The 23,314-nt window shown below is 41.7% G+C and overlaps 1 protein-coding gene across 2 annotated transcripts in view; it reads right to left on the minus strand.

Moving 5' to 3' along the window:
- The window catches only part of LOC306863474 (dnaJ homolog subfamily C member 13-like), a 68,339-nt gene that overhangs the window by 34,047 nt on the left and 10,978 nt on the right, over positions 1–23,314 (minus strand). For both annotated transcript variants that reach the window (XM_079406816.1, XM_079406815.1), the window contains exons 2-17: positions 22,063–22,143; positions 11,116–11,191; positions 10,416–10,565; positions 10,258–10,299; positions 8,736–8,936; positions 8,460–8,666; positions 8,290–8,385; positions 6,994–7,085; positions 6,753–6,919; positions 5,816–5,895; positions 5,562–5,731; positions 4,862–4,961; positions 4,664–4,771; positions 4,431–4,586; positions 234–290; positions 35–156 (exon numbers count right to left, since the gene is read on the minus strand). In XM_079406816.1, the coding sequence (XP_079262942.1) occupies positions 35–156; positions 234–290; positions 4,431–4,586; positions 4,664–4,771; positions 4,862–4,961; positions 5,562–5,731; positions 5,816–5,895; positions 6,753–6,919; positions 6,994–7,085; positions 8,290–8,385; positions 8,460–8,666; positions 8,736–8,936; positions 10,258–10,299; positions 10,416–10,565; positions 11,116–11,191; positions 22,063–22,130 (1,892 nt within the window). In that variant the 5' untranslated portion in view covers positions 22,131–22,143. The remainder of the gene's footprint in view (positions 1–34; positions 157–233; positions 291–4,430; positions 4,587–4,663; positions 4,772–4,861; positions 4,962–5,561; positions 5,732–5,815; positions 5,896–6,752; positions 6,920–6,993; positions 7,086–8,289; positions 8,386–8,459; positions 8,667–8,735; positions 8,937–10,257; positions 10,300–10,415; positions 10,566–11,115; positions 11,192–22,062; positions 22,144–23,314) is intronic.

Consider the following 23,314-nt stretch of genomic DNA (forward strand, 5'->3'; position numbering starts at 1 on the left):
CAGTGTGAGATCGGTCAGTCTGAGCTGAACTGACCTGTTGGTGAGCATCCGCTGGTCAGCGCTGACGGTGAACATGGATGTGTGCAGGTGTCTGGGTAGAGCTCCTTCACTCAGAGCCAGCTCCTGCATCTTAGAGGCGATCTCCTTATCTCCCTCCTGACAGACGACACGCGCTCGGATCAGACACAGAGAGAACAACACAGACACGCTGAAGGAACAGCGGCAGGACTCACCTCAATGATGGCCTTCATGATCAGACCCGCGCCTTTGATGATCGCCATCGACGGATGCTGCGAGAGAAAAACCAAACACACTGCTGTTCAAAAGAAGAATTCATCAGGGATGCATTAACCTGATCAGAAGTGACTGTAAAGACGTTTATAATTAGAGCCCTGCACAGGCCTCAAATTTAGGTCCTAGCCCGGGCCGTGTCCGACAGCTCATCAGAATTACCGGGCCGTGTCCGACGGCTCATCAGAATTACCGGGTCGTGTCCGACGGCTCATCAGAATTACCGGGCCGTGTCCGACAGCTCATCAGAATTACCGGGCCGTGTCCGACGGCTCATCAGAATTACCGGGTCGTGTCCGACGGCTCATCAGAATTACCGGGCCGTGTCCGACGGCTCATCAGAATTACCGGGCCGTGTCCGACGGCTCATCATCAGAATTACCGGGCCGTGTCCGACGGCTCATCAGAATTACCGGGCCGTGTCCGACGGCTCATCAGAATTACCGGGTCGTGTCCGACGGCTCATCAGAATTACCGGGCCGTGTCCGACGGCTCATCAGAATTACCGGGCCGTGTCCGACGGCTCATCATCAGAATTACCGGGTCGTGTCCGACGGCTCATCAGAATTACCGGGCCGTGTCCGACGGCTCATCAGAATTACCGGGTCGTGTCCGACGGCTCATCAGAATTACCGGGCCGTGTCCGACGGCTCATCATCAGAATTACCGGGTCGTGTCCGACGGCTCATCAGAATTACCGGGTCGTGTCCGACGGCTCATCAGAATTACCGGGCCGTGTCCGACGGCTCATCAGAATTACCGGGCCGTGTCCGACGGCTCATCATCAGAATTACCGGGTCGTGTCCGACGGCTCATCAGAATTACCGGGTCGTGTCCGACGGCTCATCAGAATTACCGGGTCGTGTCCGACGGCTCATCAGAATTACCGGGTCGTGTCCGACGGCTCATCAGAATTACCGGGTCGTGTCCGACGGCTCATCAGAATTAGCGGGTCGTGTCCGACGGCTCATCAGAATTACCGGGCCGTGTCCGACGGCTCATCAGAATTACCGGGCCGTGTCCGACGGCTCATCAGAATTACCGGGTCGTGTCCGACGGCTCATCAGAATTACCGGGTCGTGTCCGACGGCTCATCAGAATTACCGGGTCGTGTCCGACGGCTCATCAGAATTACCGGGTCGTGTCCGACGGCTCATCAGAATTACCGGGTCGTGTCCGACGGCTCATCAGAATTACCGGGCCGTGTCCGACGGCTCATCATCAGAATTACCGGGTCGTGTCCGACGGCTCATCAGAATTACCGGGTCGTGTCCGACGGCTCATCAGAATTACCGGGTCGTGTCCGACGGCTCATCAGAATTACCGGGTCGTGTCCGACGGCTCATCAGAATTACCGGGCCGTGTCCGACGGCTCATCAGAATTACCGGGCCGTGCCCGAGCCCGTCTTTTTTTCCCCTTCTACCAAAACAGCTTATACCACTGTTTCAGCTATTAAAATACTTCAGTTTTGTATGTGATGGCAAAGTGATTGTATTTCGTTTCGTTTTTTATTGTTAATTTAGAAAAAGCATTTTTTGTTCGTTATAAGTTTTTGTTTTTTTAAAGTAATGACCAAGCGGCCAGCGGCATACAATGAGCTGATCATTGCCTATGTTTGATCTATTTAGCCTTCTCAAATCATCACGACTTGCCTAAAACAAAATCTACAGATATAAAACAGTTCAAGTATGTAACAATGTTTAAACGTTAAGCCTAGATAAATGTGGGCTGTATCCAATCGTTTGTGCGGAGAGTGGAAGCTAAAGCGCGCTCTGCAGAACACGGAGACGCCAGTACAATAACTTGCATTTTTTTCAGTGGATACGCCATCATTTTTGCTCATAAAGGTAGGAGTAATACATCATTCGGAACTGTAAAGGGTCTCCTTTTATCAACAAAATGTTGTGGTTTTATAAAATAAAGAAAATAAATATGATGCACTTTCTGCCGTCTCGGTCTTGAACAGAAGTGCTTCACAAAAATGAACCGAAACTCAGCGAATAGACCTACATGCCTCACAGACATGATAAATATATCTATAGAAAGCTTTAAATTACTACTTACCGAAATGAAACAAATCAAAAACAAAAACTCTTTCATTATAATCATAATCATAATCCGTAAAGATGCATTTCTCTCTAAAGACGCGTCTAATGAGGAGATGACGAGTCAGGATCGGCAACTTCATCCTTGCAACACAGACTCAGAAAACATTAGTTTATTAGTAAATAATTCTCTTACTATTTCCAGCGGACACATTCATGGTAATTACTTTTGCTGGGGCTTTGTAGCAAGCTTTAGCCTATTGCAGGGGTTCCCAAACTCGTTCCTGGAGCCTCCCAACACTGCATATTTTGAATGTCTCCTTTATCAATCACACCTGATTCAACTCATTAGCTCATTAATGGCAACTCCAAGACCTGAAATGGGTGTGTCAGACAAAGGAGACACGCAAAATGTGCAGTGTTGGGAGGCTCCAGGAACGAGTTTGGGAACCCCTGGCCTATTGCGTGCATTTGAATGCAGAACTCTTCGCTGCTGCTGGATGGTAAACACCGTCGAGCCGCTCTTGACAGCCGCGGCACAGTCTCGTGTTGTTTCCTCCAGCGCAGCAATTCTCATCACTAATTGATGATGTCTAAAACATTTTTAAGCTCAAATTTAAGACTTTTTAAGACCTGCACAAATAAAATTAATACCATATGAGCGGGGTAGGGCAATGACTATAGTACCATATTAAACTGTAAAATGACTGTCAAAAGCATAATTTACCATTCAGTTTTCACAAAAACAAAAAGTTTTATAATATGATAAACTTTACATTTCAACCACCATTTTTAACAAAATGGATAAGTTAAAAGTATTAATTATATTGATTTAAACAATTATCAATAAAATTATTATATAAATTAACATGAATTAGGGCCATGCGATATTGACAAAAAAATTATATCTTGATATTTTCTGGGATTTTATCGATAACAATAATTAGACGATATTTTGCCGAGTATCTGAAAGATTACCATGGACAGCTGACTCCTGAATTCCTTTGATATTCTTCATATTCTGTGTGGTCAGTTCACAGCAGTGACAGAAATTTATCTTTTCCAATAAGTTTTATGGGCTTTTTTAAAGTTTTTTTATTTTTACCTTCAAGACATTTTTTCTAAAAGTGTGCATAATCTTATATGTATTTACACACTGTTTAATGCAGCTCAGAGGGACATAGAGTGCTAACCTACAGATACAAATGCATAAATTATGTTTTGATATTTGAAACAGAAAACGTTGAAAACTGATGTTTGAAATTATTTTTAAAAATGAAGATACTTTAAATGTGAAATTAAAACCTCCAGCAGGTGGCAGCGGGTCACTGTTAATAAGGGAGTCGTTGCGATTGAACCGAATCATTCAAACGTGTTGCTCAGAGACACAAAACTATCTATTACTGTTGTAGAAATAGAGCAAACACAGGAAATATGGTGTCTAAAATGTAAGCCTCTTAATACTAACTTCTAGTTCATTGAACTGTTGCATTTGTAATCATGCTGACTTTTGGAGAAAAAAAATGCACTCTTCGTGTGATATTAACCATATGAAATGATATAAATATAGAATACACATTTTCCACTCCCATATCTTAAATTATGTGATCATTCTAAATGCATTTCAATAGAATGGTGCAGTGAAAGAAGGCACTAGTTTAACCTGTTAACGGATTCATTCTCTGCCTGCAGGTGCTGCGTTTGGCAGAAATAGAGCGGTTTTCCAGGTAAAGACTGGACACAAAGCAGCGCAGCACCAGCCTCGTGTTTATTTAATGAAATCATAGCCTTTTGAAGTTTAATTTTCACATTCAGCCATACAGCAATTCTGGTGTTTCCATCCCCAAATTTAAGACCTTATGAAATCATAGTTAAGACTTTCTTGTACAATTTAAGACTATTTAAGGCCTTACATCTGATACAACTAAATTTAAGACTTTTTAAGATGCTGAAAATACAGCTTTGATCACAGAAATAAATGACAGTTTAACAGAAATTCACATAGAAAACAGATATTTTACACTATAATAATATTTCACAGTTTTTACTGTGTTTGTGAAGAAGAGAGTTTTGAGCAACGCGTGACCCCTGACCTGGAAGAGCTTGAAGAGCGTGCGTCCATCGGAGGCCACCATCTCCAGCAGCATGTCGAACTGCTGGCTCTCAGTGGTCTCGCTGTAAGGACCGCAGAGGGCAAAGGTCAGGAAGTCCAGCAGCGAGCTGATCACTAGCGCTCCTGTGCCGTGGTCCTGGTGAAACAAACACACCGAGTGAGCAAAACGCCGCTCGCTGCTCCTCATCACAGATCTACAGGCCTGAGACGCACCACGTTACTGATGAACTTCTCCAGGAGGTTCTCCAGGAACTTCTTCGAGGAGAGCAGAGAGGCTTTGTTCAGCTGCTCCTGCCGCAGGTCGTAATCATCGTGCATCGGCTGCGCAAACACACAGGCCATGTGTTACCACACAGACTTTAATGTGAATCTGTAATGTGAATCTAGAGCAGTTTAGAGAGCTTCACTTACACACATCAGCGCACACAGCATGTCTATGGCCGCATGTATCACGCCGTTGTTGTTTCTCTTCAGTGCTTTAACAGTTTTTACTCCCAACTTCTCTCTAAACCTGCAACACGCCCATAAAATTATTTTATTTGTAATATAAAAATATATGTAACATTATAGATGACCCAGAAAAATAAATACAAAAAAACAAAAAACTAAAAAAAAAATCACTACCAAAAAAAAAAGCCATTTCTGATAATCCATTCAATATTTGCATGTTCAAATACCGAATGAATGCTAGATGTATAAATAGTGGACAGGAGCACAACTAGTCAATTCATACATCTCAGTGACCCAGAAATAATGATATATGACAGAAAGATTAGAGAGAGAGAGAGCAGGTGTAAAGCGTTTAAATGAGGAAGAGAGGAAACGTACAATAGCAAAACAAATGGTTTCAGACAGGAGAGACAGATGGACAGAAATGAGAAAGAAAAGGGGTACACTGAGATATATGGACTAATATTTACATTGCAGCTTCGAGTCCACCCATGGGACCAGACCTTAGAACAACAGAGTGTTTTATTAAACCCAGACAAAACCTGAGCGGCTCAGCAAGCAAACAGATCACAGTGAAGAAGAACAGAATCAACACTGCATTCATCTCAGGTGTGTTTAAACGCTGAACATAGGTGCTGTGTGTTAGGATGCAGGCTCGTACTTTGGCAGCTGCGTGAATGCCTGGAAGCCGGCTTTGGACGCCACCAGACGCCTGATGGCCTGGAACTGGGCCTCCAGCTCAGAGTTGGGCCCCGGCAGCTCCACATCTTGAGATAAGAGCGCCAGGATGGCATTGCTGATCAGTTTCTCTTTGTTCTCTGAGAACAGACCCTACAGAGGAAGATAATATGAATTAGAATGAAAACACTGATGGCACACACACAGAAATGAAGCACAGAGTCGAGACACACTCACGTCCTGAGTGACGGCGTGTAATACTCCACTGTAAGAGATGTTGGCATTAAATCTGAACACTGCATCTGCAAAATTACCATCTACAAGAACAACAAACAGAACCAAGTTATTCGAGTTTACAACCAAAATAAAACAAAAAAGAATAGAATTCATTTCCTTTTTATTGAATGAATTCTTTACATTTCACACAAATTAATTAAACTTATATCAAGTAGTAGGTTTTTAGTATGTTTTAATTTTCAAACTTTTTAAATAACAATATAGATTCATCATATCTTCCATTTTTGGGGTCAGTAAGACTTTTTAAATGTTTCTGAAAGAAGTCTCTTCTGTTCACCGAGGCAGTATTTATTTGATCAAAAATACAGTAAAAACTGAAATATTATTACAGTGTAAAGCAGCTGTTTTCTCTGTGAATATGTGTTAAACTGTAATGTATTTCTGTGATCAAAGCTGTATTTCCAGCATCATTATTCCAGTCTTCAGTGTCACATGATCTTCAGAAATCATAATAATATACTGATTTACTGCTCAACAAACATTTCTGATTATTATCAATGTTGAACACAGTTGTGCTGCTCAATATTTCTGTGGAAACCGTGATACATTTTATTTACAGATAAACAGAAATAAATAAAACAGCATTTATTTGAAACAGAAATGTTTTATAACATTATAAATGCCTTTACTGTCACTTTTAATCAATTTAATGCATCCCTCATTAATAATAACCCTCAGCAGTGGTTTTTACTAACATTAGCTGAAAAACAATCATAATCACCAGCAGAGCGGAGAACAAGACATTTATAGAAACAGAAATCTAATTCCCTGCTCCAAAGCATTAAAGATCCCTGCAGGAATCAGAGGACAGCATGCAGTGAGATCTGATTCTCCAAACCATGGTTGACTTCAGATGATGAGTTAATGATGGACGTACTGGGAGGAGCAGCGAGGAAGCGCAGGTGCAGGCTCTCCACCTCCTCGTCCACAGGCGTGCTGAGCAGACCCCAGCGCTGGCCCCTGTGTGTGGGGACCATCTTCACACACACGTCCCTGTTCCCCGACGCCCGCACGCTGTCCAGCAGACTCGCCAGCAGAGAGTCCCTGCACACACACAGCGCTCGTCAGACCCTGATCTAACGAGCAGAACCGCACAGGAGCTATCGCTGAGGCACTACCTTTCAGTGGAGCAGTACTTCCGGATCTGACCGCGGATGAACTCCACAGTGAACACCTGAGGATTGTCTGCGTCACAGATCATAGCGAACACCTGCACACACACACACACACACACACGAACACACACACACACACACACACTCTGATTATACAAACATAAACACTAGCATCTATATATGCATTCAGATGCTATTCCAAAGAAAAAAAATGCTATAATTTTTTGTAAAATCATATACAGTCTGTGCATTCTGGCTTATAAAGCTCACTTTTCAACAACCCAAACCATATTCCATATTCATATATCAGTTTACATTTCCAAACCTCCTGCAAAGCTACAGTACTGTTAAAGGTTTTAGGCACTTGTGTAAAAATGCTGTAAAATGAGGATGCTGTCAAAAATAATGTCATAATAGATTTTCTTGATCAATTAACTTCTAAGAACTAAACTAAATCAACATTTGTTGTGAGCATGCTTTGTGTTTAAAGCAGCTTTTGTCCTCGGTGCTCTTGAGCAGAGTTTCTCAGGAGCTTTGCAGGAGGTTTCTTGAAGCATATAATACCATAAGAGCTCACTCAAATACTGAGGAGCCAAACCATTCAGGGCTTTATAGGTAATTAGCAAGATCTTAAAATCTATCCGATGTTTAATAGGGAGCCAATGCGGTGTTGACAGAACCGGGCTAATATGGTCGTACTTCCTGGTTCTAGTAAGAACTCTAGCTGCTGCATTTAGGACCAACTGTAGTTTATTAAACGTGCAGAGCAACCACCCAATAAAGCCTTACAATAATCTAACCTTGAGGTCATGAATGCATGATTTAATGTTTCTGCATTTGACATTGAGAGCATAGGTCGTGATTTAGATATATTTTTAAGATGAACAAATGCAGTTTTACAAATGCTAGAAACATGTTTTTGAAAGGAAAGATTGCTATCAAATATCAGATAGCTCCTATTATGTGTTTATATCTCACAATTGTACTTTTATGTTTCACAAATCTAAGTTTATATCCCACAATTCTTAATTTATCTCTCAGTTCTGAGTTTAAACCTGGTAATTCATTTTATATCAATATTTTAAAGAAAAAAGTCAGTCCCTTTTTTTTTTTTTTTATCGTGTGAAAACTGGCTTCCATTAATTACTTTAATAATTTGGCAGTTAAAAAAATTGTGGTTGTTTTAATTTTTTTGAAGTAAATGATTTAAAATGTAGCTTTTTTTTATTGAAATGGAGTTGTTTCTTCAGTTCTCTCAGGTGTTGCTTCAGTCTGTGACTGAGCTGTGATCAGACGGACCTCTCCGAAGGGCTTGACGGTGACGATGTTGTAAGAGGCAGGGTCTCTCTCCACCAGACACGTCTCTGTGAGCGCCAGGATCCTCTTCACCGGCTCCTGAGACAAACACAGGCATCAGACGGACCCCACACACATCAGAAAGCACAGCGGATCTCCTGAGCTGATCTTACTGCGTGCCGCGGCGTGATCTTCTGCACGATGAACTCGGTCAGCGAGGTGATGCACTCGTCCGAACCGTACTTCCCCAGACGCTCGCCGAGGAAGCCCTCGAAGCTCATGAGCTCCTTACGCAGCCGCAGCGTGATGCCGATGAAGTTCCCGGCGTGCTCGATCGCACTGCGAATGATCTCCTCACGGTGCTCGGACGCAAACAGATGCTGGAGAGAGAGAGAGAGCATTAGTTCTGAGCGAGTCACCGGTCACTCTGTGTAGAAGCGAGCACACACCAGTCTGTTGAAGCCTCCATACAGCAAGCAGAAGCCTCCCTGATAGTCGGAGAGCTCGGCGAAGCCCTCCACGCAGCGGTAATCATACGAGCAGATCACACGGTTAGTCTGAGGGTCGATCTGATCGATGCTGCCCGGAGTCACCTCCAAACACACGCTCCTCCGCAAGTCGCTCCAGTGGTGCTTGAAGCAGTTATAGCGCTGAGGAAACACAGCAGAGCATCTTAAACACTTCACAGAGTGAGGATCACAGCCACTTCAGATCTGAATTTAATCTATTTAATTACGTGATGTACTGATTTATTATTTGGGCTGAGAAATTACCCCCAAAAGTAAATTAACCTTGTGTAATAACAAAAGCATTGCATGGACATTACAAAAACTAGCTTTAGAAAGAAATTTTGATTCAACATTACATTCATAATCAATAAATGGGAATTCATTTTTTTTTTTAAATGAATACTGAAACATGAAATAAGCAGATTTTAATAAGTCACTGAATCACAAAAACAGCATTCTTCCATCTTAGAAACATGCTCCCTGTTTCTGATGCAGAAAAGCTAGTCCATGCATTCATGACCTCTAGACTGGACTATTGTAATGCACTGCTAGCTGGTTGTCCTGCATCTTCAATAAACAAGCTACAGATAGTCCAAAATGCAGCGGCTAGAGTTTTTACCAGGTCAAGAAAATATGATCATATTACCCCAATTTTACAGTCTCTGCACTGGCTACCTATTCAGTTCCGTATCATTTACAAAATATTATTACTTGCCTATAAGGCCCTAAATGGTTTAGCTGCTGCGTATCTAACTTGTCTTCTACCACGCTACAATCCAACCCGCTCTCTAAGGTCACAAAACTCTGGACTTTTGGTAGTGCCTAGGATAGCAAAGTCCACTAAAGGAGGTAGAGCTTTTTCACATTTGGCTCCCAAACTCTGGAATAGCCTTCCTGATAACGTTCGGGGTTCAGACACACTCTCTCTGTTTAAATCTAGATTAAAGACACATCTCTTTAGCCAAGCATTCACATAATGCATCTTATAATCTTGTACTGCAGTTATATCTGATCAAATGTACATTATTATTATTCTTTAGCTTGGGTTGAACAAATCATTTTTGCTTAGATGGAACAGCAGCTACGCTAATTATGTCTCTATGTGTTTCTCTGTTGATTAACATCCCGTGGTAACTAGGAATGACAGAAGCTTCAGTCTGGATCCAACCCTTAAATGATCTGAGATGACCGAACACCTGAGAAGAGATGATGCCAACCCCTCAGAGGACTTCGGAGGATGCCAATGCTCAGACAACATACAGAATTACCAAATCTTGCCATAAGTCAAACATATTAAGGTTCTGCAATATATAAATATATCGTGGAAACTTAATTTCCTGTAGAGCTGCTTTGCAACGATTTGTATCATAAAAAGTACTATACAAATAAACTTGAATTGAATTGAATATGTAAAATATAAATTTCTGTGTCACACGTCTTTCTTTGATGGGACTGTACTCACTCTTCCAGTGATTTTGCCCTCGGAGAAGTCTGTTCTGAATTTCTGTGGAGAAGAGAGAGAGCGTCAGACTAATGATGATGTGGAATAACCAGAGTCACATGACTCCTTCATTAAAGCACGTCTCCTCATCACATGGCAATCCCAGCAGTATTCCTCACCAGCACTTCTGTTAGCAGCTCAGTGCGATGCTCAGTGGAAAACTTGAGCGTTTCGGACTTCCTCCCGCTGCCCTTGCGGAAAGTGAGGTTGAACTCGGTGCCCTGGCCTTTCCCGACCGGAGCGATGCCACAGATATCACCGTAAGGCCACTGAGAGAGAAACATCACACAACATTCATAGCATCTGCAGTGCTTAGAGACAACAAACAGCTTTTACTACATACCTCATTAACAATAAGATTATTTGTCTGTGCCCATGTGGCCTTAGTTATGTCAGAGGTTTATTATTATTTTCTTAAAATAAATGTATACTCATAATTTAAGATGTACTATTAGTTTATCAGAGGCAACAGAATATGTGCAGAGCCTTTGTTTGCATAATACTACAAAAATAGATTTGTTAATGTTATTCATATAACAACAACAGGTAATATTATTAATAATCATTTTAATAGCCATTATCATAAATAACAACAATAATAAATATGAAAACAACAAATATTATTGCCATCAATAATATAAAACAAAAACAATTATATTCATTAATCACTATTATTATTATTATAAGTTATGATTTATTTTTATAATATAATATTTAGAAATATAATACTGCAAGTGACACATGCACATATTCTACTTCCTCTGTTGGACTCCTTCTATGAGCACATGTATTCTATCAGCAGAGAGATGAAGGAAGTACCTGGTTAGTCACTTCTAGTGTGGTGGGGTTGTATGTGGTGATGCCATGAGTTCCCACGGAGAAAACACGCTTGTACCTGCAGAAACAAACAACCATTCTAATACTCTGCACTCAATCAAACCCTGAGATTACATTTTTAAATCATATATTGCATATCATTTTGTTATATAATTCTAAACTGGACTGCTATCTAATGCATTATCGTCTGTCTTGGAGAATAAAGCAAGACTTGTAATCAGAGAGGGGTCGCGACATCAGAAACCGGCCATGGTCATTAATGACACAGTTTTCCAAAAACATTGCCCGCAGACGGTCTGGAAATAACGGCAGCAGTAATGAGACAGGAGCGTGTTTGTGAGAGAGAGACAAACGCAGAAGGCTGATCAGTGCGTTAAAATCCACAAACCCAGAACTCCTGTCACTGTGAGCCCATCACACCAGAGCTGCTCTTCTTCATCTGAAGGACACGGCAGAAGACCACCAGCGGCTAGTACGATTATTAAAGTTTACTCGCCAGACTCTGCTTGAACTGAGGAGCTACAGCGATCTGTCACGCCACATAAGAGCATTAAAACCACACGTATTCTTTGAATAATTTGGTCAAATTAACAGAATTTGTAAGCTGAGACTGTTTCATATCAGAGGTAACAAAACAGAAACCTTATTTTGATTATTGTCTGGCAGACACTACAGATAATGCTAAGTGCTTTATTCACACATCAGAGAGGAAAAGTTCAACTTTACATAATCACAAAACTCATTCACACACAAACACACACACACACTCTCTCGCACACCCAATCACACACACACTCTCTCACACTCACACACACACTCTCTCGCACACCCAATCACACACACACACACACTCTCACACATACACACTCTCTCGCACACCCAATCACACACACACTCTCACACTCACACACACATACACACTCTCTCGCACACCCAATCACACACACACACTCTCTCACACTCACACACACATACACACTCTCTCGCACACCCAATCACACACACACACACACACACACACACACACACACACTCTCTCACACACCCAATCACAGACACACACACACACACCCAATCACACACACACACACACACACTCACACACTCTCACACACACTCACTCACACACACTCACTCACACTCTCACTCACACACTCTCACACACACTCACTCACACACACTCACTCACACTCTCACACACACTCACACTCACACACTCTCACACACACTCACTCACACACTCACACACACTCACACACACACACACACACTCACTCACACACTCACACTCTCACACACACTCACACTCACACACTCACACACACACACTCTCACACAGCTGTGTGGCATTAATGGAGTAGGAGTGTGTGGAGCTGAGAGGAGCACAGAAGAGACTGACAGAGATGGCATGAGACAACTCATATCTACACATACACACCAAACACTGAGATTCTGTCCGATACACGTTTACACGTGTGTGAGTTTTCATCAGGCATATGGATGAAGCTTCAGTCCTGAGTCTGACATCCAGCTAAACAAGAGATCCTGAATATACCAGAAACACCCAACAAAAACCACTGACAGCGTCTTCCACCCTCAAACACACTCCTGTGTTATTAAGTGGTGATATTCACTTCTCTACAGAGCATAGTATCCTAAACCCATAACAGAGAAAGCTGCCCTGTCAGCGATTTAACCTTCTCAAAGTCTCATCTGGGAACCAAACCAACAAGCAGGACAAACACACCAGTATGTGTGTGAAGCCACAAAAAAAATAATATAAGAACTAAAATTCAAAATTCAAAATCAATCAAAAGCCTCACTTCTTCCACAGCTGAAGTGATGAGCTGTGTCCTGCACTCATTACACCGACTGAACGCTTTCATCAGCATCTCATCTGCTGCACAACTGTCACACACAGATAAAAGCACACAGGACACTAACACACACACTAACACACACACACGCAATAACAGATATTAGAGTTCAGTTTATCAACATGCATGATAAATGATAGCAAACACTGACTCGTATCTGTGGGTGGACTCGCCGTTATCACTTCAGAAACATAAACACTCGCTTTACATTTCTGATCCAATTCTGAGATAAACTGCAAACTGGAATCTTGAGTCATAATATATACTGCAAATATAGATGCTAGTATGACAATATTTCCAGTTAAAGGGCACTCGACCTCTTTCTGTCTCTCTGACCTTGTAGAACAATAAACAAGCTGCTGAGAGCAGAGTCACATGAGCAGTTAATTATTCATCATCTGTGGCTTTTAACATCTTCCCTTCAACACCACACACGCATTCACACTCACTCTCTCTCTCGCACACACACACACACACACACGTCCTCCCTCTCTCGCACGCACACACACACACATGTCCTCTCTCTCTCGCACACACACAAGTCCGCTCTCTCTCTCGCACACACACACACACACACGTCCTCCCTCTCTCGCACGCACACACACACACACACACACATGTCCTCTCTCTCTCGCACACACACAAGTCCGCTCTCTCTCTCGCACACACACACACACACACACACACACGTCCTCCCTCTCTCACAAACACGCACACAAACACACTCACTCACTCTCTCTATCTCTTGCGCACACACACACACACACACACACACACTCAACTCTCTCTCTTGCACACACACACACACACACACACACTCAACTCTCTCTCTTGCACACACACACACACACACACACACATTACATTACATTTACATTTAGTCATTTGGCAGACGCTTTTATCCAAAGCGACTTACAATTGGGGAATACAAAAAGCGATTCATCTTGAAGAGGCAGTCAGACAGAGGAAGTGCTCGTAACACCAAGTCTCAGTCATTGTTCAAATAAGTACAAACTAGTAAGATAGATGGAAATTTTCTTTTTTTTTTTTTTATTTTTTTTTTATAAAGTTTAGGATGAAGTCAAGTACTGCCGAAAGAGATGAGTTTTCAGTTGTTGCTTGAAGGTTGCCAGAGATCCGGCGTTCCGGATAGGAGTGGGAAGATTATTCCACCAGCCAGGAATGGTGAACGAGAATGTTCTGGAGAGTGATTTTGAGCCTCTCTGTGATGGTACCACAAGGCGCCGCTCACTAGCAGATCTCAAACTTCTGGAGGGGATGTAGGTTCGTAATAGTGAGTGGAAGTAGGAGGGTGCAGAGCCTGTGGTAGATCTGTATGCAAGCATCAGTGTCTTGAACTGGATGCGAGCTGCCACTGGTAGCCAATGCAAGGAGATGAAGAGAGGTGTAACATGCGCTCTTTTGGGCTCGTTGAAGATCAGTCGTGCCGCTGCATTCTGAATCATTTGTAGAGGTTTGATTGTGTTTGATGGCAGACCAGCCAGAAGAGCATTGCAGTAGTCCAGTCTAGAAACAACAAGGGCCTGGACAAGAAGTTGCGCAGCATGCTCTGTCAGAAAGGGCCTGATCTTTCTGATGTTGTGTAGTGCAAACCTGCAGGAACGAGCAGTCTTTGCAATGTGCTCTTTGAAGGTCAGCTGGTCATCAAAGATTACACCAAGATTTCTGACCGAAGTTGATGGGGTAATCATTGATGAGCCGAACTGAATCGTGAAGTCATGCCGTAGAGTCGGAGTGGCAGGGAAGACCAGAAGTTCCGTCTTTGCCAGGTTGAGCTGTAGGTGATGTTCTTTCATCCACGCCGAGATGTCCGCCAGGCAGCCTGAGATCCGTGCAGCTACCGTTGGGTCATCTGGTTGAAAAGAGAGATAGAGCTGCGTGTCATCGGCGTAGCAGTGATAGGAGAAGCCATGTGCATGTATGATGGGACCCAGCGATGTAGTGTACGTGGAGAAGAGGAGGGGTCCAAGAACCGATCCCTGAGGAACTCCAGTGACCAGTTGATGTGGTTTGGATGCCTCCCCTCCCCAGGCCACCCTGAAGGATCTACCGGTGAGATAGGATTCAAACCAGCGAAGTGGAATCCCAGTGATGCCCAGTGATGAGAGGGTAGACAGGAGAATCTGATGATTGACAGTGTCAAAAGCAGCAGAGAGATCCAGCAGAATGAGGGCTGATGATTGGGAATCAGCCTTTGCAGTTCGCAGGGCTTCAGTGACTGAGAGTAACGCAGTCTCTGTTGAATGGCCACTCCTGAAACCTGACTGTTTAGCATCCAGCTTGTTGTACTGTGAAAGAAACCGCGAGAGCTGGTTGAAGACAACTCGTTCGAGTGTTTTCCCTATGAATGGAAGGAGAGAGACAGGTCTGTAGTTATCTAAAAGAGAAGCATTTAATGTAGGTTTTTTGATCAGTGGGGTTACCCGAGCCTGCTTGAATGCTGTGGGGAAGATGCCTGTGAGGAGAGATGTGTTGATAATGTGTGTGAGTGCCGGTAAGAGTGTGGGAGAGATTGTTTGGAGAAGATGTGAGGGGATCGGGTCGAGAGGACATGTTGTAGGACACACACACGCCCTCTGTCTCTCTCTCTCACAAACACACACCCACTCTCTCTCTCTCTTGCACACACACACACACTCAAACATACCCACTCTCTCTCTCTCTCTCTTTCTCTCCCTCACTCACACTCACACACACACACACACACACACGGTATTCAGAGAATACCACATTTATCAGAAATGCTCAGCTATACTTTGTGCACAACTTAACTTTTCCTTTTGGAAATTTTGCCAAAGTTTCTGGACTCATTTCATTAATAACGATTTTACACAGAATCAAAAATGCATAACAACATTCATAATTTCAATGGTAATGACTAGATTCCACTTGCTCAATTAAATACGGAACATAATGAAGTCATGTGACAATGTAGCTTCAAATCAGTTTGAAAGGCTTTTTGCATCAGCAGTTTTTCATACAAAATACTAGGCGGCAGTGCTGGGGGTAACATTACAAGTAACACGAGTTACATAATAATTAGGGCCGGGACTCGATTAAAAAAATTAATCTAATTAATTAGAGGCTTTGTAATTAATTAATCGAAATTAATCGCATTTTAATCGCATATAAATATTTGACCTGAGAACAGTGAGAAGTAAGTTTTTTTTATATGGATTTTTAAATTTCCCATCCACAGGGCCAACCAAAGCGGTCTCATCAGCTTCTTTGTCCATGTTCACTGTGGTTTGTTTTTGGCTGTTTCTCAATATGCGTTCTTCAGCGATCTTGCGTCCTTGTGTTCTCGTTCTACGTCATCATTAACCGTCAAAGTTCAGTTCCGATTCTCAAGAATGCAAGTACAGAGAATGCATGAAAGTGCCCGGATATGTTCTTGAAACTGAGGATGCATCGAGTGCAGACTTGAGAGAATCGAGCCGTTAGAAATCCCAGAAAACGCTGTGGGTGGCCGGTGTACGGAAGCCTGTAAGCTTTAAAGTCGCTCTCACAAATACTTAACGGCTCTTCAAGTTGAAAGTAAACATTTATCGTTTTGTTTTGGTTAATTTTAATAAAGTTATAAGACCCGGAGAAAGTCTGCATTTTTATTGGCATATTAAAATTAATCTTAACAGTAAAACATATAACGCTGTAAAATAAAACACAATACAATTATATGAAAGTAATATCTATAATAATATGAAATGTTTTAATAAGTTATGACATTTTGTAATATTGATTGCTCATTGGCCGTTTCTTATGCTGAGATTATGCGGTCAGTTAAGCAGGAACGCAGTACATCTCAGTTCTCATAAGTGTGCGTTCTGTGTTCTCGTGTCCTTCCGAGTTCGTTCTTCCAAGGAAGCTCTCTCTCGCGCACTCTCCCCGTGTTCGCTTGACTTTTGTCAAGCCCGGCGCCTCATAGGCAAGACCGGTCTCCACGAGAACGCAAGTCCGTTCTTTGCGTCTTTTGTCTGAACGCTAGTAGGTGCTCCAGTATAATCGGTCCGCCGAAACTCATCCAGTGAGAAACATTCCGTGGTGCAAAAATAAGTGCGATTAAAATGCGTTAAAAAAATTTAACGCGTTATTTTTGTGTAATTAATTAATCTAAATTAACGCGTTAAAGTCCCGGCCCTAATAATAATATCACTTTTTTCAAGTAACTAGTAAAGTAACGCATTACTTTTTAATTTACAAGAAAATATCTGAGTTACTTTTTCAAACAAATAACGCCAGTTACTTTTTTCCCATTTCTTGACTGACAGTGCGCTGTGTGAACATGTTACTGTAGTTCTAGACTAAATGTGAATGTGTATTAATTCATCCCACTCACAAAAAACTGATTTAAAATTCATAAAAATTAAAACAGTAAAACGCAAACTCAGAATATGACGCAAACCTGCAATAATTAAATGTGTTAAATAACACAAATGTATCTAATCCCATTATTATTAACCAATGTCTTTGCTTCTGACCTTTGATGATCCAGTTCAATCATACTAATAAGCAAAAATGACTTTAGATAAACCTGCAATAGTGCTTCATTATTTTTTTTATTGCTGAAGAATGTTGAACCTTCTTCTCCTGCGTTATACTGTACAGACGTGAATTTACTCTTTCATCAGCCCGAGGTTTATTCATTACACTTTTTGGTGTGAAAGGGCTTTTACATTTGCTATGATTAGAACTTCTTGTATTAAAAACAATCAAGCCCTGCTCATATTTAAAAAGTAACGCAAAAGTAACGTAACGCATTACTTTCCATAAAAAGTAGCTAAGTAACGTAATTAGTTACTTTTTTAGGGAGTAACGCAATATTGTAACGGATTACTTTTAAAAGTATCTTTCCCCAACACTGCTAGGCAGTATACAGTGTATAATGCATATTATGCTGTGCAGCCAACGTATTTGAAGACATTGGATTAAAACGAGAAATTAAATCAGGAACTCAACACTGAGGTCAAGAAGTTCCAATGTTGAGTCTGCAAACAGTGCAATCTGACTAAAGACAGGCATGAAATGTGAAACTGAGCCGTTCTCTGTTAACTGAGATGGTCTAAAAGCTTCATCATCATCATCATCATCATCAGCTCAGATGAGGTGAAAGCAGATGAATGAGATCAGAATCAGTCCTGGCGTGAGGTGATAGAGAGAAACACACAGCTGGAGGAATCTCTTGCAAGTCTAGTGTTGTATAGCAAAATCACACCCATAACTCTTTCCGTTTACTGTCTCGTGTGCTGCTAAAGAGTAATCCAGCACACACACTGCTCTCGAGTGTGAGTGACCCTACAGAGCAGGATAATGACCACAGAGAGCAGCTCAGCTCAGTATAACTTGCTCTGCATGGGAAGACGGGCTCGTTTTGCTTTCATTTCACCAGCTACACGACACACACGTGTCACTTTCCTTTTATTAGGAACCTGAGAGCTAAACATCTCCCCCAAACCAGCCAGCTCTTCACATATTCTGACAAACCTGATCAACATGATGAACCAGGGCTGGTGCACTGCTGTCCACACAGAGAAAAATCAGTGGGGTCCAAAATACTTCTGAAACATTTACTTGAAATATCTTCTTTTGTTGAATAAACAAAGTCACACATGTTTCTAATGAGGGTGAGTAAATGACAGAATTATTATTTCTGGCTGAACTCTCTTCACACTAACAGCCCACCATTTTAGAGTTTCTGGAAGTTGTTGCATAATTTACTCCACGTCTGTCGGACATGAAGCTTTCTGTGCGTCCACATTGAGTCAATAATAGGAGACTTCCTCTCTGTGTGTGTGTGTGTGTGTGTGTGTGTGAATCATTGAGAAGCTTTTTAGCAAATCTAATAAACTCTTAGTGGCTGCTGTCACATGATTAAGAAAAAATGCAAACCAGTTCTCTCACAAACACAGACACGGAGAAGTCTGAATGAAACTAAGGTAAAATGATATATATCCACATGTTCTTCCTGCCTGAGATTGTAGATGCTGTTATCTGTAGTTATCACTCAGATCCAGAAAACCTGTGGATCCTCATTCAGCTCGAGCTCCACACATCATGCATGCGTCAAACCGTCAGAATTATTGGCATCCTTGTTAAATATGATCAAAGAAGGCTCTGAAAATAAACTTGCATTATTAATCCTTTTGATCTTTTTTTATTATTATTATTAATAAATAAAAAATAAAAAAAATCACAAAAATCTAACGTTTCATTGAACTAAAACAACTGAAAATGATTGGAAATTTTTTTCTCAAATACACGTTGGACACAATTATTGACACCCCTAGAAATTCTTATGAGTAAAATATCTCTGAAGTATATTCTCATTCATATTCACAATTTTGAGCACTCCAGGGTGATTATGAACATGAAATTATCCAGCCATGGCTTCCTGTTTCACAGAAATATAAATAGGAGGGAAAACAAAGCCCAAATTCCCTTAATCATCATCACAATGAGAAAAACCAAAGAATATATTTCTGATGTGCAGCAAAAGATAATTGAGCTTCACAAATTAGTGAAGTGGCTTTAAGAAAAGAGCTAGAGCAGTGAAAATCCCCATTTCCACCATCAGGGCAATAATTAACAATTTCCAATCAACATAAAATGTTAGGAAACTGCCTGGAAGAGGACGTGTGTCTATATTGTCCTGATGCACGGTGAGGAGGAGAGTTTGAGTGTCTAAAGACTCTCCAAGGAACACAGCTGGACAATTGTAGAAAATAGTTGAGTCTCGGCGTCAGAAAACCTTTTAAAAAAAATTGTCAAAAAGCCTCTACATCAGCACATGTTGTTTGGGAGGGTTTCAAGAAAAGTTCTCCTCACTCATCCAAAAACAATCTCCAGCATATTCAGTTATCAGACACGACTGGCACTTCAAATGGGACTGGCTTCTATGGTCAGATGAAACTCAAAAATGAGCTTTTTAGCAGCAAACACTCAAGATGGGTTTGGTGAACACAGGGATAAAAAGTACCCCATGTGTACAATGAAATATACTAGAGATGCTCCAATGTATCGGCCAACAATCGGTATCGGCCGATAAAAGCAATTTATTTCACTATCGCCCATCGGCCAATTGTTCAAAATCAGCCGATGATCAGGGCCGATTATATCCTGTCAATCAAAGGCAGCAGAAAAAGGTGTCAGACTGCAACTCCTACTGTGAGTGAAGAAAATCTCTGTTGAATTTAGGGCTGTCAAAATGAACGTGACAATAAGGCATTAACAGTTAAAAAAAGCGATATTAAAGCAGGCTCTATTTGACCAGATGAATCACCCAGAGTTCAAGCCAGCATTGCCAGATCCGCAGTTTTTCTCTATACACTAAACATTTGTAGCACGCCTCACATCCAGTAATCACAAAGAGCTCTGTGCTTTCTTACTTCTGATCAGAAACAAACTCTCAGATTTCAAATCCTGTACATTCTATCACAAAATACAAACAATGAATGCCGTTTTGATGCTTTTAAATGTGACGTGAGAGATCTCTATTGTACCTCTGTTCAAGTTCAAGTCTCTTCCAGTTTAATAAGTTATAGCGCAAAATACACATGAATGTACATCATAAGATGTTGAAAGATACAGTATGCTTACCAAAATGTATCATGACTGTCTAATGTAATCGCTTTAAAGAAAGCCGCCATAGCTTAACGTGAGATAAACAGCAAAGACAAAACCAACATGTTCACCTTCTCTGGTTTAAGAAGCAGTCTTTTATTTTACTTCAGCTTGAAAACCAAATCATCTGTCCCATCCGCCATCGTTTCCTCAGTATTCACATAATGTTTGCAGCTCGTGCTGACGCGGCAAGTATTAACCAGGCTCTGCAGCTAAAGAGCTTGCATTGAAAGCGCCTCTCTCACTCGTCACGTGATCAGAAATCTTAAGACCAAAGTATACTTCGGCCATCTGTGTCCGCGCACCGTCTGCATTACATCATTTTCATCATCAGGAGGGCTCGCGTACAACAGCGCATACGCGAGTTGAGCTCGTCTGTCTGCCCTCATCCACGGTTGAATATACTTGAAAGCTGTGCGGACGCTGCTGTGCGCGAGAAGGAACAGAACGCGGAGGGTGAAGTATACCCGGGCCTGCTGCACTGTGCACGCTTTATGCATGGAGCAGAGCAGATATTTTGGAGCAGCACAAACCATTCACTGGCACAAATGCGACCATGTCAAATTTTAACTTGCTCATAGCTATCGTTATCGACCAATATCATTCTGAATAATTGCTATCGGTATAGGCAAAGAAATTCAGTATCGGTGCATCTCTAAAATATACTGCTGTATATTTGATGTTGTGGGCCTATATTTCTGCTGGAGGTCCTGGACATCTTGTTTAGACACATGGCATCGTGGATTCTATCAAATACCATCAGATAAAAAAATCAATAAGTGACTGACTCTGTTAGAAATCTTATAATGAGCCATGTTTGGAATTTCCAACCGGACAATAATCCAAACACAAACCTCAAAAACAACACAAAAATGGGTCACTGAGCACAAAACCAAGCTTTTGCTGGCCATTCCAGTCCTCTGACCTGAACCCTGTAGAAAATGAGTGAGGTGAACTGAAGAGAAGAAACGGTGGTGGTCTGTTTGTTCTGTCTAATCTGCTTCTGTTTTAATGTGCAGAAGCACCTGCTTCAACACTGACAGAGATACGATGACGGATTCTCAATTCCCAATCCTATTTCATTAGGAAAACCATGTCTGGAAATACAACCTTTAAAGGAATGGTTCACAGTTTTAAATTAGAATTCTCTAGAAACAAAAAGGAGACGAGAGGCAAAATATTACAGTGAAAGAGAATGCGCACCTTAACACCTGGTGCAAGCTCACTGATAGGATTTAAAAGCAGCAAACAGAAGCAAAATGCAAGACAAGAAAAAGGTGTCAGTCAATGAATGATCTTCACAGTGGTAAATCTCACTGAAGCCTGAGCTCTGAAACATAAAGGTCATGAAACCCAATAAGCGGGTCGCTCTGAATGAAGCGTCTCATAGTAACGAGAGGAATGAGGCACTTACTTCCCCCTCCAGGAGTGTTTGGTTGTGTAGAAACAGGCCAAGTCTTTGTTGTCTTTGAGGACGTTCATCTTCAGGCAGGGCCTGTGAAAAGAGAAGAGGGTCACAGTCTGGAACTCAAACAACAGCATGGTATATGATCATAAGCCGTCACAGGGAAACATGGGAATACATTGATCAGTTTCCTATAGTGTGACAACATGACTGTCAGATTATACACTTTACTCAAAGCGCTCACAAATCACATTAAAGTGAGTCATTTTAAATGTTATGGGGATAATTCACCCAAAAATGAAAATTATGGCATCCTCATGTCATTCTAAACCAGAAGACTTCCATTAATTCAGATTTGGAGAGATTTAGCAATGCATCAGTGTCTCAGCAACGGACGCTCTGCAGTGAATGGGTGCCGTCAGAATGAGAGTCCAAACAGCTGTTCAAGCAATATTACGGCTTTGGACTCTTTGTATTTGAGCTGGAAGCAATGGTTTGAAGTTACAAAAGTCTTGATGGATGTGTTTCATCTTTTGTCTTCTCCAGATGTTAAGTGGTGTGAGGTGTGTGTGTGCAGACTGGAGTGGTGTGGATTATTGTGGTGTTTTTATCAGCTGTTTGGACTCTCATTCTGACGGCACCCATTCACTGCAGAGCATCCATTGCTGAGACACTGATTCAATGGATTTATTGAAGACAAGTAAACAGTCAGTCATACAATAAGATTTTCTCTTTTTCTGATGTTGTTTGATTAGCATTAATGACACAGACAGCAGCAGGTTTATTTACTGTCGAACCCTGGATGATCCTGCCACACCACAAACTCCCAGCGCTTCCTAAAACATCAACAAGCACAATGGCCACGGGACACTGATTACACACATCACCCACCGCGTCTTTGTTTTTGAGCCAGGCTAGAGACTCAGAGATCGGAGCCATGGGAGTGAAGCATTATGGGTAATACTCACAGATGCAAAAATCAATGACCTTATGAGTTTAGATAATAGAAATTACTTTGTGCCAACCAGAAAAGCAGCCTATGAATTGATTCACTCAGAATGAAATATAATACAAAGAACATGAATGTCTCTGTCAGCAGAAACCCTGACTCCATCCTTCCTTCCTTCCTCCCGGTCTCCTCCATTCCAGCGGCTCAGAGACACTGAGAGATAATCACTCATCACAGCATCGGCTCCCGACACTTTCTGACGCTCTTAACCCTGGGTCATATTTACACCTTGGGTTATGTAATCCTGCTACG

The sequence above is a fragment of the Barbus barbus genome, assembly GCF_936440315.1.
Source record: "Barbus barbus genome assembly, chromosome: 44".
NCBI lineage: Eukaryota > Metazoa > Chordata > Actinopteri > Cypriniformes > Cyprinidae > Barbus > Barbus barbus.